We start from the raw sequence: 13,574 nt of genomic DNA on the forward strand, positions 1-13,574 counted from the left end.
TTCTTTCCAGAAACATGAAGATACTTTGATATATGCATGGGTGGCTCATTTAAATATTTATTTAATCACAAAAGATACGCCAGCCAACACAATATTTGATTTTTTTTCTGGTGGAATTAGAAAGCGGTGCAAGCTCGATATTTGCATGTGTGAAGCAGCACCTGATTACAAATGGACGGTGGAGATCGACCGGCAACCCCTATAAATACCCATGTACCTTGGCCAGGTACAAGGCGCACACCACCACCAAAGCCTCAAGCTGCAAGCAACAGAGCTAGCTAGATACATCCTCCACCATAAAACTAGCTCTAAGGTTCAAAGCTACTGTCCTTCCTCTGTTTCTGCCTTTTTCATTTTTCTCTGGATTGCCATGCATCTTCTACTAGTTGCATGCGCGCACGATTGAATTTGCTAGAGGCGATATACATGTGAAACTAGTGCACCTTGATAGGTTTTGATCTATGCAGCACAGTTTTTGGTTGTTGTTGGCAGCTATGTATATGCATCCATTTTTGCCATTTCCTTTCTTGCATTCTTCGCTTTTTCGTGCTGTTTTCGGTGCTACGTACATGTGGCAAAAAGAAAACATGGAAATTATCCATCCATGTCCATGTACTGTGCAGCTCTCTGTTACATGCTGTTGCCATCCAAAGTACACCATAGGCTCACATAAGCTATGTTCTTTTGTTCCTTTTCTTTTTCCATTTTCCTTTTCCAAAGTATCTATGTCTTTCCTTTTTCTCTTATTCTTGATGTTTCTTTTGTCCTCATAGGCTCACATATGCAATCTACAATTTTCTTTTTTCTTGTCCCATCATTTCATAAATTACTAGATACCAATTAAGAAAGTGTTCTTGTTGCACTGGTGGTTGTTAGCAGAAGCCATGAATATGGATCTAACATGATGTTGCAGATTTTTTTTTCTGTGTGGAGAAATTATCCATCCATGTGTGGAACAATCTCTGCCATTGTTGTCATCGATCCAAATTAATTCTTTGTGATTTTTTTTCATGTTCTTTTATTCTCATATGTAATCTAGGTGAAAAATCACCATCTCTTCCCCTCATAAAGGATTCAATAAACTAGTAAATAGAAATAATTTAAAAAGTGTACAGACCTCTGATCTCCGCTTAATCTGCATGCATGCATGATTTTGCAAAACAAATCTTTTACTATATATCATCTGAGATCAATGAAACGTGTGGATCAGAAACAACTAATCTCTTTATAAATTATGTTTTTTTTGCAGTTCTTTTAGCTAGCTGATCATGGCATCCTCCCTCAAGGCATTGCTTGTTGATGATATGTCAGTTGAACGCATGGTTGTCTCCTCCATGCTGCGCAAGTTCCACTGCGAGATCATCCTGGCGAAGAATGGGAAAGAAGCTGTTGATATGTTTCTTGAGGGCAACGAGTTTGATATTGTTGTGTGTGATAAGGACATGCCCATAATGACCGGTCCCGAGGTACGTACTTTAGCTAACTTTTTTGCTTTGACATAACACATATTGGATGGTCACCTCATCGACACAATATTTCTTGTACATGTGCTTAACAGGCCATTGTGAAGATCCGTGCTATGGGAGCCACTGATGTGAAGATCGTCGGGGTGTCCGATAACGCCATGGAGGCGTTCATGGGCGCCGGTGCTGATGACTTTGTGCCCAAACCAGTGAGGCCTGAGATTCTGCAGCCTATGGTTCAGGAGGTCATCAACAAGAAGAAGAATTAACGATGGTTTACGGCAATCTTGCTTGCTTGATCCAGCCATCAAGAAAATGCTAAATGTTCTGCTAGCTCATGTCCGCACTATATTATAATTGTGGTATTATCTTTAGTTTCGAGGTCATGTTAAAGGTCGGACGCCATTAGCAAGAAGAACAACAGAGTCTGCCAACAATTATATGCATGGGATTGATGTAATCTGTAGCACTTCCTGTTAATTTATGCTTCATGGCGAGGGACACGTGCCTGTATGTGTTCCTTTCCAGAGGAAAATTATTCGGCTACCAACAAGTGTTTGATAATTATTTTATTGGTTGGATTTCTTATATATGTGGTGTACACCAACGTATAAAGCTAACCAGTGGCCGCATGTAATGGTCTTTCTGTAAACATGGGAAAATATATACTATACCATTAATCACAAAAGATATGCCAGCCAATATTTGAATTTTCCGGTGGAAAATCACCAGCGTGATTTCAAATGGACTGTCAACTTTGAACATCGATCTGCCATGCATCAAGCAACCCGAGCTAGCTAGGCGCATCCTCCACCACAAGCTCTAAGATTCATTGTTGGTGAAGGCTCTTGAAATTGGTGCAGGACAGACCCACAATCTATATCATTGCTCATGAGTTTACCCAGATGATCGCCAGGTCAATGTTGTGAAAATTAGCAGAGAGGATTTTTCTTTTTGCGAATGAATTTTGTTTAGCAGAGAGGATAATGAGTCTCCTCATTCGTTAGCTCAGTTTGATGGCAGTTTGCTGGGTCAATTTATTTTCATGTGGCTCTTCCAACGTAATCAATAAAGGCCCGAGTTTCTTTTTTAAAAGGCAGCCATCTAGCCTTATACCATTGTTTGGGCACCTTTCTTAAACTTAAGAAAATACATGAATTGGTCCTCGCTTTACCCCGAGAGAAGATGGCGTATTATCTGTCTTTGATTTATAAAATGAAGTGGTTATCACCTACGGTAGGCGATGATACTATATTGAATTTCTTATTTATGAACAATGGAAGATACATGTAGTAGAATGGCAATGATTGTCCCTCCTACACCGATAATGCTTTTCTGACCACTAAAAATGTAACATAAACAAATAAACTGTTCAGGTGAGAAAATCAATTAAAATAAAGATCGCATTAAAATGCCACCTCCTCGAACTACTCCCATTTCATTGTGCTATGCACATTAACAATAGAGTTACTCCACTTAGATTAATTTTCATGCATAAAAACAGTATTTACTAGATGCTATGTTAAATGCGTCCTCTTGACGATGACACATTTTCACATTGTTAATATCCCTCTTTTGTAACCATAGCATTAATCTACCCACTGGTTATAAGGGCCTATTTGGGACTGCTTCACTGTCTAAAATTCAGCTCCGCTCTAGAAACCACAATACAAATGAAGTAGCTTCATGATATGCCGCTCCGTAAAAACAATTAAATCTAGGGTACAACTCCCTGTTTTTTGTGAAGCTCTTTAGGGGTTGCTCAAAAAACTGCAGAAGCTGTTCATTACCATTGATACGAAAAGTGACATTGCTTTTGTTACAATCAATAATAGCTCCTGCAGTATTTAAAAATGTTCTACCAAGGATAATTGACATTTTGTCGTCCTCGAGCATATCAAGCATAACAAAGTCTGTTAAGATAGTAACATTTGCAACTACAACGGGCACATCCTCACAAACACCGATAGGTATGGCAGTTGATTTGTCAGACATTTGCAATGATATTTCAATGGGAGTGAGTTTATTCAAATCAAGTCTTTTATATAAAGAAAAAGGCATAACACTAACACTGGCTCCTAAATCACACAATGCTGTTTTGACATAATTTCTTTTAATGGAGCATGGTATAGTTAGCATTCCTGGATCTCCTAGTTTCTTAGGTACTCCATCCTTAAAAGAATAGTTTGCAAGCATGGGGGAGATTTTAGCTTCAGGTATTTTTCTTTTATTAGTGACAATATCTTTCATGTATTTAGCATAAGGGGCCATCTTTAAAACACCAGTCAAACAAGTACGCAAAAAGATTGGCCTAAGCATTTCAGGAAAGCATTCAAATTCTTCCTCATCCTTATTCATAGATGGTTTAGGTGGGAAAGACATGGGTTTCTGAACCCATGGTTCTCTTTCTTTACCATGTTTTCTAGCAACAAAATCTCTCTTACCATAATGTTTATTTTTGAAAGGTGGGTTATCAAGATCAACAGTAGGTTCTATTTCAACATCATTATCAGGTTCTTTATCATTGTCTGGTTGAGCATCTACATGAACATCATCATTGTCATTATCACTAGGTGAATGTTCATTGCTAGATTGTGTTTCAGCATCGGAAATAGAAACATCATTACTATCCTTAGAAGGTTTTTTTACACCAGGTTCACTAGAAGTATGCAAAGTCCTATCATTTTTCTTTTCCTTTTTCTTTTAGATGGCTAGGTGCATCAATATTAATTCTTTGAGAGTCTTGTTCAATTCTTTTAGGGTGACCTTCAGGATAAAGTGGCTCCTGAGTCATTCTACCCCCTCTAGTCATTACTCTAACAACATGATCATTCATATTATTATCCATTTCATTGAGCAATTCACTTTGAGATTTAGCAACTTGTTCTATCTGAGTTTGAACCATAGAAGCATTTTTACCTACACCTTTGACATCATTAATATTTCTAAGCAATAGGTCACTCAAGAGATCAATCATGTAATCATTTCACTTCAATTGTTTCATAACATTTGCATTGAAATGATCTTGCTTAATAATGTAATTTTCAAATTCATACAAGCATTGACTAGGAGATTTATTATAGGGAATGTCACCTTCACAAAACTTTGTAAGAGAATTTACCTCTAACACCCATGGTGGTGTGTCAAGACCATGTATTTCTTCAATAGGTGGTAAATTATTAACATCTTCAGCTTTAATACCTTTTTCCATCATACATTTCTTTGTTTCTTACATATCTTCAGGACTGACAAATAAAATACCCCTCTTCTTCAGAGTGGGTTTAGGCTGTGGTTCAAGAAGAGTCCAATCATTATCATTCTTCATTATATTATTCAATAGTTCTTTAGCTTGTTCAATAGTTCATTCCCTGAAAACGCAACCAGCACAACTATCTAGGTAGTCCCTAGAAGCATCGGTTAGTCCATTATAGAAGATATCAAGTATTTCGTTTTTCTTAAGAGGATGATCATGCAAAGCATTAAGTAATTGGAGAATCCTCCCCCAAGCTTGAGGGAGATTCTCTTCTTAAATTTGCACAAAGTTAAATATTTCCTGTAAAGTAACTTGTTTCTTATGAGAAGGAAAATATTTTTTAGAGAATTAGTAAATCATATCCCGGGGACTATGCACAAAACCAGGAGCAAGAGTATTATACCATATCTTAGTATCACCCTTTAATGAGAAAGGAAATAACTTAAGAATGTAGTAATTGCAATTTTTTCCTCATGAGCAAAAAGGGTGGCTATATCATTTAATTTAGTAAGATGTGCCACAACAGTTTCAGTTTCACAGTCATGGAAAGGATCAGATTCAACCAAAGTAATTAACCCAGGATCGACAGAGAATTTATAATCCTTATCAGTAATAAAGATAGGTGAAGTAGTAAACTTAAGATCATATTTCATTCTAGCATTCAAAGATTTTTCTTTCAACTTAGTAACTTCTTAAAATCATCTCTGTCCTTACAAGTAATAAATTCCCTAGATACCTCTCCAGCCATAACATAGCCCTTAGGTATCTTAGGCAATTCATGTCTAGGAGAGCTAGATCGATTAGGTGTTCCATAATTTTCAGTTTTAATAACTTCATCAATTTCAGTAATTTCATCAGTTTCAGCATTCTCAAATTCTTTAGCTCTAGCAAGTTTTTCATCAAGAAATTCACCTAGTGGCACATTCTTATCAGGCAAAGTACTAGCATCATCAATAGCATCGTTCATAGTGGAAGTAGCATCATCAATTACTTGCGACATACCAGGATTAATAGCAGCTGGTGGTGTTGCAAGCTTACTCAAAACATAAGGTGAATCAAGTGCAGAGCTAGATAACAGTTCCTTACCCCCCCTCGTCTTAGAGGGAACAATCTTGGTTCTATCATCCTTAAGATTATTCATAGCGATTGAGGGAGTCCTGGATTAGGGGGTGTTCGGGTAGCAGGACTATACCTTCAGCCGGACTCCTGGACTATGAAGATACAAGATTGAAGACTTCGTCCCGTGTCCGGATGGGACTTTCCTTGGCGTGGAAGGCAAGCTTGGCGATGCGGATATTCAAGATCTCCTCCCATTGTAACCGACTCTATGTAACCCTAACCCTATCCGCTGTCTATATAAACCGGAGGGTTGTAGTCCGTAGGCATCAACTCCATACACAACAATCATACCATAGGCTAGCTTCTAGGGTTTAGCCTCCTTGATCTCGTGGTAGATCTACTCTTGTACTACCCATATCATCAATATTAATCAAGAAGGAGTAGGGTATTACCTCCATCGAGAGGGCCCGAACCTGGGTAAAAACATCGTGTCCCTTGTCTCCTGTTACCATCCGGCCTTGATGCACAGTTCGGGACCCCCTACTCGAGATCCGCCGGTTTTGACACCGACATTGGTGCTTTCATTGAGAGTTCCTCTGTGTCGTCGCCTTTAGGCCCGATGGCTCCTTTGATCATCAACAACGATGCGGTCCAGGGTGAGACTTTGCTCCCCGGACAGATCTTCATCTTCGGCGGCTTCGCTCTGCAGGCCAATTCGCTTGGCCACCTTGAACAGATCGAAAGCTACGCCCCTGGCCATCAGGTCAGGTTTGGAAGCCTAAACTACACGGCTGACATCCACGGGGACTTGATCTTCGACGGATTCGAGCCACAGCCAAGCGCGTCGCACTGTCTCGATGGGCATGATATAGCTCTGCCGCCGAACAGCGCCTTGGAGGCCGCACACGCATCGGTTCCGACCCCTAACTCGAAGCCTATTGCGCCAATCGAGGATGAGCGGTTGGACGTCACCTCGGGGGCTGCGATCCTGAAAGTGATCGAGCCGAACTCCATCCCCGCACTCCGCATGGCTTGTGACTCCAAGGAGCCGGATTCCTCTCCGAACTCCGAACCCCCCGCGCCCCTGCCGATCGAATCCGATTGGGCGCCGATAATGGAGTTCACCGCCGCAGACATCTTTCAGCATTCGCCTTTTGGCGACATCCTGAATTCTCTTAGGTCTCTCTCTTTATCAGGAGAGCCCTGGCCGGACTACGGTCAACGAGGGTGGGATACGGACGATGAGGAAATTCAAAGCCCACCCACCACCCACTTTGTAGCCACTGTCGACGATCTAACTGACATGCTTGACTTCAGCTCCGAAGACATCGACGGCATGGACGACGATGTAGGAGACGAACAGGAACCAACACCTATAGGGCACTGGAAGGCCACCTCGTCATATGACATATATATGGTGGATACTCCAAAAGATGGAGATGGCGATGGAACAGTGGGGGATGACGCCCCCAAGAAACAGCCAAAGCGCCGACGTCAGCGGCGCCGCTCTAAATCCCGCCAAAGCAAAAACGGTGATTCCGGCACGGGAGATAATACTACCCCGGATAGCACCGAAGAACACCCACCTCGGCAAGATTCGGCACAGGAAGATGGAGAAGCCAGCCCTCATGAGAAAGCGGCAGACCGAGAGGTCGAGGATGATAACTATACGCCTCCCTCCGAAGACGAGGCAAGCCTCGATGACGACGAATTCGTCATACCATCAGACCCCGCCGAACAAGAGCGTTTTAAATGCAGGATTTTAGCCACGGCAAGCAGCCTCAAGAAAAAGCAGCAACAGCTTAGAGCTGCCCAAGATTTGCTAGCTGACAGATGGACTGAAGTCCTTGCGGCCGAAGAGTATGAACTCGAACGCCCCTCCAAGAGTTACCCGAAGCGCAGGCCGCTACCCCGATCAGAGGAGGAAGCACCTACATCACCAGTGCATGACATGGCAGACCGGCCACCTCGCGACCGCGACAGAGAGGCCTCTCGGCCCTCCACTCAAGCCATGCCCCAACACCGCTCAACTAAGGCACGGGAAAATGCGCCCGACCTGCAAGACATACTGGAGGATAAGGCAAGACAAAGAAGATCAATCTACGGATCACGCAGGCGCCCTACGGCATGTGACAATGATCTTCACTCCGGATACAACAAATCCGGCCGGGCCGAACACAACAGACATAGCTCTTCCGAGCTGCGTCGTGATATAGCCCAGTACAGAGGCGCCGCACACCCGCTATGCGTCACGAATGAAGTAATGGATCATAAAATCCTAGAGGGTTTCAAACCCATAAACATCGAATCATACGATGGCACAACAGATCTGGCGGTATGGATCAAGGATTATCTCCTCCACATCCACATGGCACGCGGCGATGATCTACACGCCATCAAATACCTCCCGCTCAAACTTAAAGGACCGGCCCGGCATTGGCTTAACAGCTTGCTAGCAGACTCAATCGGTTCTTGGGAGGACCTGGAAGCCGCATTCCTCGACAACTTCCAGGGCACTTACGTGCGACCGCCGGATGCCGACGACTTAAGCCACATAATTCAGCAGCCAGAGGAATCGGCCAGACAATTCTGGACATGGTTCCTAACAAAGAAAAACCAGATAGTCGACTGTCCGGACGCAGAGGCCCTAGCAGCCTTCAAGCATAACATCCGCGACGAGTGGCTTGCCCGGCACCTGGGACAGGAAAAGCCGAAATCCATGGCAGCCCTCACGACACTCATGACCCGCTTTTGCGCGGGAGAAGACAGCTGGCTAGCTCGCAGTAACAACTTATCAAAGAACCCTGGTAATTCGGATACCAAGGACAAAAGTGGCAGGACACGTCAGAATAAGCAAAAACGTCGTGTTAACAGCGACAGCAATGAAGACACGGCAGTCAATGCCGGATTCAAAGGCTATAAATCCGATCAACGGAAAAAGCCATTCAAAAAGAATACTCAGGGCCCGTCCAGTTTGGACCGAATACTCGATCGCTTGTGCCAGATACATGGCACCCCCGAAAGGCCAGCCAATCACACTAACAGGGATTGTTGGGTGTTCAAGCAAGCAGGCAAGTTAAGGGCCGAAAACAGAGACAAGGGGCTGCACAGCGATGACGAGGAACCCAAGCCGCCGAACAACAATGGACAGAAGGGCTTTCCCCCACAAGTGCGGACGGTGAACATGATATACGCAACCCACATTCCCAAGCGGGAGCGGAAGCGTGCGCTACGGGACGTATACGCGATGGAGCCAGTCGCCCCAAAGTTCAACCCATGGTCCTCCTGCCCGATCACTTTTGATCGAAGGGACCATCCCACTAGCACCCGTCATGGCGGCTTCACCGCATTGGTTCTCGACCCAATCATCGACGGATTTCATCTCACAAGAGTCCTCATGGACGGCGGCAGTAGCCTGAACCTGCTTTATCAGGATACAGTGCAGAAAATGGGCATAGATCCTTCAAGGATTAAGCCCACAAGAACGACCTTCAAAGGCGTTATACCAGGTGTAGAAGCCAACTGTACAGGCTCAATAACACTTGACGTGGTCTTCGGATCCCCGGACAATTTCCGAAGCGAAGAGTTAATCTTCGATATAGTCCCGTTTCGCAGTGGCTATCACGCCCTGCTCGGACGAACCGCATTCGCAAAGTTCAATGCGGTGCCGCACTATGCATATCTCAAGCTCAAGATGCCAGGCCCTCGAGGAGTAATTACGGTCAACAGAAACACCGAATGCTCCCTCCGTACGGAGGAGCATACGGCGGCTCTTGCAGCGGAGGTACAAAGTAGCCTTCTCAGGCAATTCTCCAGTCCGGCCATTAAAAAGCCAGACACTGCCAAGTGCGCCCGGAGTAACCCACACCAGGACCGCCTGGCACACTCTGAGCAAGCGTAGCAATGCGGCCTCAACCCCAGCTTTCGCGACATAGCGAAACCAGTACCTCGCGTACATAACTACGCCCTTGAAATACCATGGGCACAAAGGAAGAGGCACAATAACGGCACGCCCAAAATACGGCTTAAAACGTACTAGGGGTTGCCGGATTTTTTTTAAATTTTTTCTTACTTTCAGGACTCCATACTTTGGACGACCTGTTCGGCAATTCGACTGCCGCACAAACGATGCAAGATCCAGGGAGGCAGACAAGCCATGCCGCATTATGGAACTCCCAGGTGGTCTCTGTTACGAGCGGTATACCTATTTTGAATACAATACCGTGGCCTGCCCCTGATCAGGACATGTTAAATACTCCAATATCTTTTTGCTTATCGCACTACTTGTATTGTTCGGCTTTGATAAATAGCCTCTCTATAAACAATGCATAGCTTTTTGTCTATTTTTTTGCATTATCCTCTTTTCATATATATGTTTATTAAATGACATGATTGCACCCGTACACCATGGTACGGCAAACACGCCAGGGGCTCCAGTACCCCTCATAATGGTGTGAGAAGTCCGTACACTTTCACAAGTGCGGCACCCCGAACTTATAGCACTATATGCATCGGCTCCGAATCATGATTTGGGTCAATAGTTGGGTTTGCCCGGCTCCTATGTTTTGGTGCCTTACGTTCCGCTCTATCGGCTAAGGTAGCACTAGGAGAACCACTGCGATTGTGCCCCGGTTCAGCTGGGTTAAGCACCTCAGTGGAGAAAGCTAAAACTGACTGTCATGATGAGGCGAGAGACCGGTCGCTGTTCGAGAGGTTTTTCAAGTCCCTAAAGACTTATGCCGCTTCGAGCGAGGAGCTGGCTTTGTCCGGCCAAGGCGTGGATAGCGCCCCGAACTCGGTCTTCCGAACTAGGGGCTTCGCCGAAATTTAAAATTATAAAGTTCTATGGCTAAGTGAGAGTGTTCAAGCATTATAGTCCGATTGCCTGGTTTGTTGTGATGAGCGCCTCCCTCAAAGGACCCAACCATGGGAAAAAGAGCGCTCAGGTTTATCCCGAACACCGCAGCACTAGTGGCATGGGGGCAGAAGCCGACGACTGGACATCTCTCAATTTTTGATAAACGGCCGCACAGAAAATAATATTTTAAATTAATAAGCATTGCTTAGCGCATATGAACAAGTTTTCAGCGCACAGGATAAACACGAGCGAGTTCATTCAAATATTACATTCTTGGTACATTCATCCGCCACAAGGCGGGCACCCGCAAGAACATCCTTATAGTAGTTCTCGGGCTTGCGATGCTCCTTCCCGGCGGTGGCCCGTCCCTCACAAGCTTTTCACCGTCTAGCTTACCCCAGTGCACCTTTGCACGGGCAAGGGCCCTATGGGCACCTTCGATGCAGACGGAGCGCTTGATGACCTCGAGCCTTGGACAAGCCTCCACCAGCCGCCGCACCAGCCCGAAGTAGCTCCCAGGCAGGGCCTCTCCGGGCCACAGCTGAACTATGAAGCCCTTCATGGCCTGTTCGGCCGCCTTGTGGAGCTCGACCAGCTGTTTCAGCTGGTCGCTCAAGGGCATAGCGTGTCCGGCCTCAGCATACTGAGACCAGAACACCTTCTCCGTCGAGCTGCCCTCTTCAGCTCGGTAGAATGCGGCGGCGTCGGATACGCTGCGGGGAAGATCTGCGAATGCCCCTGGAGAGCTCCGGATTCGGGTAAGTAACAAGTAGTTTACTTTTATATTTCTGCTTTGCATAAAGAATGCCTTACCCGCTGCAATCTTCTTCATATCCTCCAATTCTTGGAGGGCCTTTTGGGCTTCGGCCTTGGCAGACTTGGCAGTCTCCAGGGCCGCCGCGAGCTCGGATGCTTGCGTCTTTGACTCAAGCTCCAAACTCTCATGTTTTTTCATGAGAGCCTGAAGCTCTTGCTGCACCTCGCTGACCTGGGCCTCAAGTTTCTCTCGCTCGGTGCGCTCCACGGCCGCTTTCTTTTCGACCTTGGACAACGCCTGCTTGAGAGTCGCCACCTCAGTCGTGGCCCCTACAATAAGCAGTACAATCCTGTTATTTTTTGCAATCACGTCTTTTTGTAGGCACTTTTTTCTGTAAGGTATTTCTTACCTTCTTTCTCCTCGAGCTGCCGCTTGGCAAGGCCGAGCTCTTGCTCGGTCCGCTCGAGTCCATGTTTCAGGGCACCCACCTCCGCAGTCAGTGCGGCGGTGGCTAGTAGCGAAGCCTGCATACGCATATTGACTCTTTGTTGTTAGACTCCTGCGAAATTTAATAGATCCTCTATTCGGCTTTTCTTTCCGAACGCCAAACAGAGCATCAGGGGCTACTGTCTATGCGGTTATATTCTTACATATTTTTTACTTACCTCGAAGCCTGTTAGAAGGCTAGCGCAAGCTTCACTCAGTCCGCTCTTGGCGGACTGAACCTTCTGGATCACCGTACTCATAATAGTACGGTGCTCCTCGTTGATGAAGGCGCCGTCAAGCACCTCCAGCAGATTGTCTGGCACCTCTGGTTGGACGGAGGCCGCCGGCTCAGAAGGCTTGCTCCTCTTGGAAGGAGTTCGCCTACCGCGGTCCGGAACTGTTGAAGATTCCGGTGCGGTGTCCGGCACAAAGTCGGACTTGGAACCCTGGGGGGTCTTGTCCCCTTTACTCCTGGGGTCCGAGAGGTCGCCTTGCGGCTCCTCCAGGACCACCTCCTCTTGCCCCGGAGCTCGTTGCGACGCCACTTCGGCGTCGTCCGCAGTGCGGGGGAGACAACAGGCGAAACTGAGTTCACGTCCGATGAATCCAGGGAGCCGCTCGATGACTTGTTGAGTTCGGCCCGGGGCGGGCTGCGTAATTATGTTCGACATTAGGGAAAGCTGTGCGACAGAGGAACGTCATGAGTTACTCTGATATCCGAATACTTATGATTTCGCCGGACGCTTGGCCCTATCTGTCCACTCCTATTCGTCCTCTTCGGCGTCGGGGGAGTAGTTTGGCGGAGGGGTCTTCCTCTTCTTGGACCCTTCGGCCTCCCCATTGGGGAGGCCTTCCTTTTCTTTCCTCCCCCCGCTGGAGGGGGAGAGTTTTCTTCTTCCTCCTCCTCGTTCTCACGGGAGGAGAGCATCTCGGACTCGTCGGCTGACGAGTCCGACACCACCACATTACGGGCACTCTTTTGAGTCCCCGTGGCCTTCTTCTTCTTGGCCTTCTTCTCTGGCACCACATAAGGCGCCGGAACCAGCAGCTTCACTAGGAGAGCAGGGGTTGGGTCTTCGGGCAAGGGAGCCAGACAGTTAACCGATCCGGACTGCGCCTGCCAAGCCTGTCAAAGGTGAGGGAGTTTAGATCCCGCATAGAGTCAAACTACGAAAAAACTTAACATCCTGTAAAAGGTGAAAATTGAAGGAAATATGCCCTAGAGGCAATAATAAAGTTATTATTTATTTCCTTATATCATGATAAATGTTTATTATTCATGCTAGAATTGTATTAACCGGAAACATAATACTTGTGTGAATACATAGACAAACAAAGTGTCACTAGTATGCCTCTACTTGACTAGCTCGTTAATCGAAGATGGTTATGTTTCCTAACCATATACAAAAGAGTTGTTATTTGATTAACGGGATCACATCATTAGGAGAATGATGTGATTGGCATGACCCATTCCATTAGCTTAGCACCCAATCGTTTAGTATGTTGCTATTGATTTCTTCATGACTTATACATGTTCCTATGACTATGAGATTATGCAACTCCCATTTGCCGGAGGAACACTTTGTGTGCTACCAAACGTCACAATGTAACTGGGTGATTATAAAGGAGCTCTACAGGTGTCTCCAAAGGTACATGTTGGGTTGGCGTATTTCGAGATTAGGATTTGTCACTCCGATT

General features: G+C 45.7%; 1 protein-coding gene across 1 annotated transcript; it reads left to right on the plus strand.

The window, feature by feature from the left end:
* The first annotated feature begins 238 nt into the window (after positions 1–238).
* LOC119349561 (two-component response regulator ORR42-like) lies at positions 239–2,019 on the plus strand. The gene is made up of 3 exons (XM_037617615.1): positions 239–313; positions 1,250–1,466; positions 1,559–2,019. The coding sequence occupies exons 2-3, from the start codon at positions 1,269–1,271 to the stop codon at positions 1,730–1,732; spliced, it is 372 nt and encodes a 123-aa protein (XP_037473512.1). The 5' UTR covers positions 239–313; positions 1,250–1,268; the 3' UTR covers positions 1,733–2,019.
* The last annotated feature ends 11,555 nt before the right edge of the window (positions 2,020–13,574 follow it).

The sequence above is a fragment of the Triticum dicoccoides genome, chromosome 1A (assembly GCF_002162155.2).
Source record: "Triticum dicoccoides isolate Atlit2015 ecotype Zavitan chromosome 1A, WEW_v2.0, whole genome shotgun sequence".
Lineage (NCBI taxonomy): Eukaryota > Viridiplantae > Streptophyta > Magnoliopsida > Poales > Poaceae > Triticum > Triticum dicoccoides.

What these genes read in the sequence shown, in the direction of transcription:
- LOC119349561 (XM_037617615.1), top strand. Translation starts at nt 1,269, where the DNA reads ATGGCATCCTCCCTCAAGGCATTGCTTGTTGATGATATGTCAGTTGAA. An exon ending in CCATAATGACCGGTCCCGAG is followed by an intron (nt 1,467 to 1,558) that starts GTACGTACTTTA and finishes TGTGCTTAACAG; the next exon opens with GCCATTGTGAAGATCCGTGC.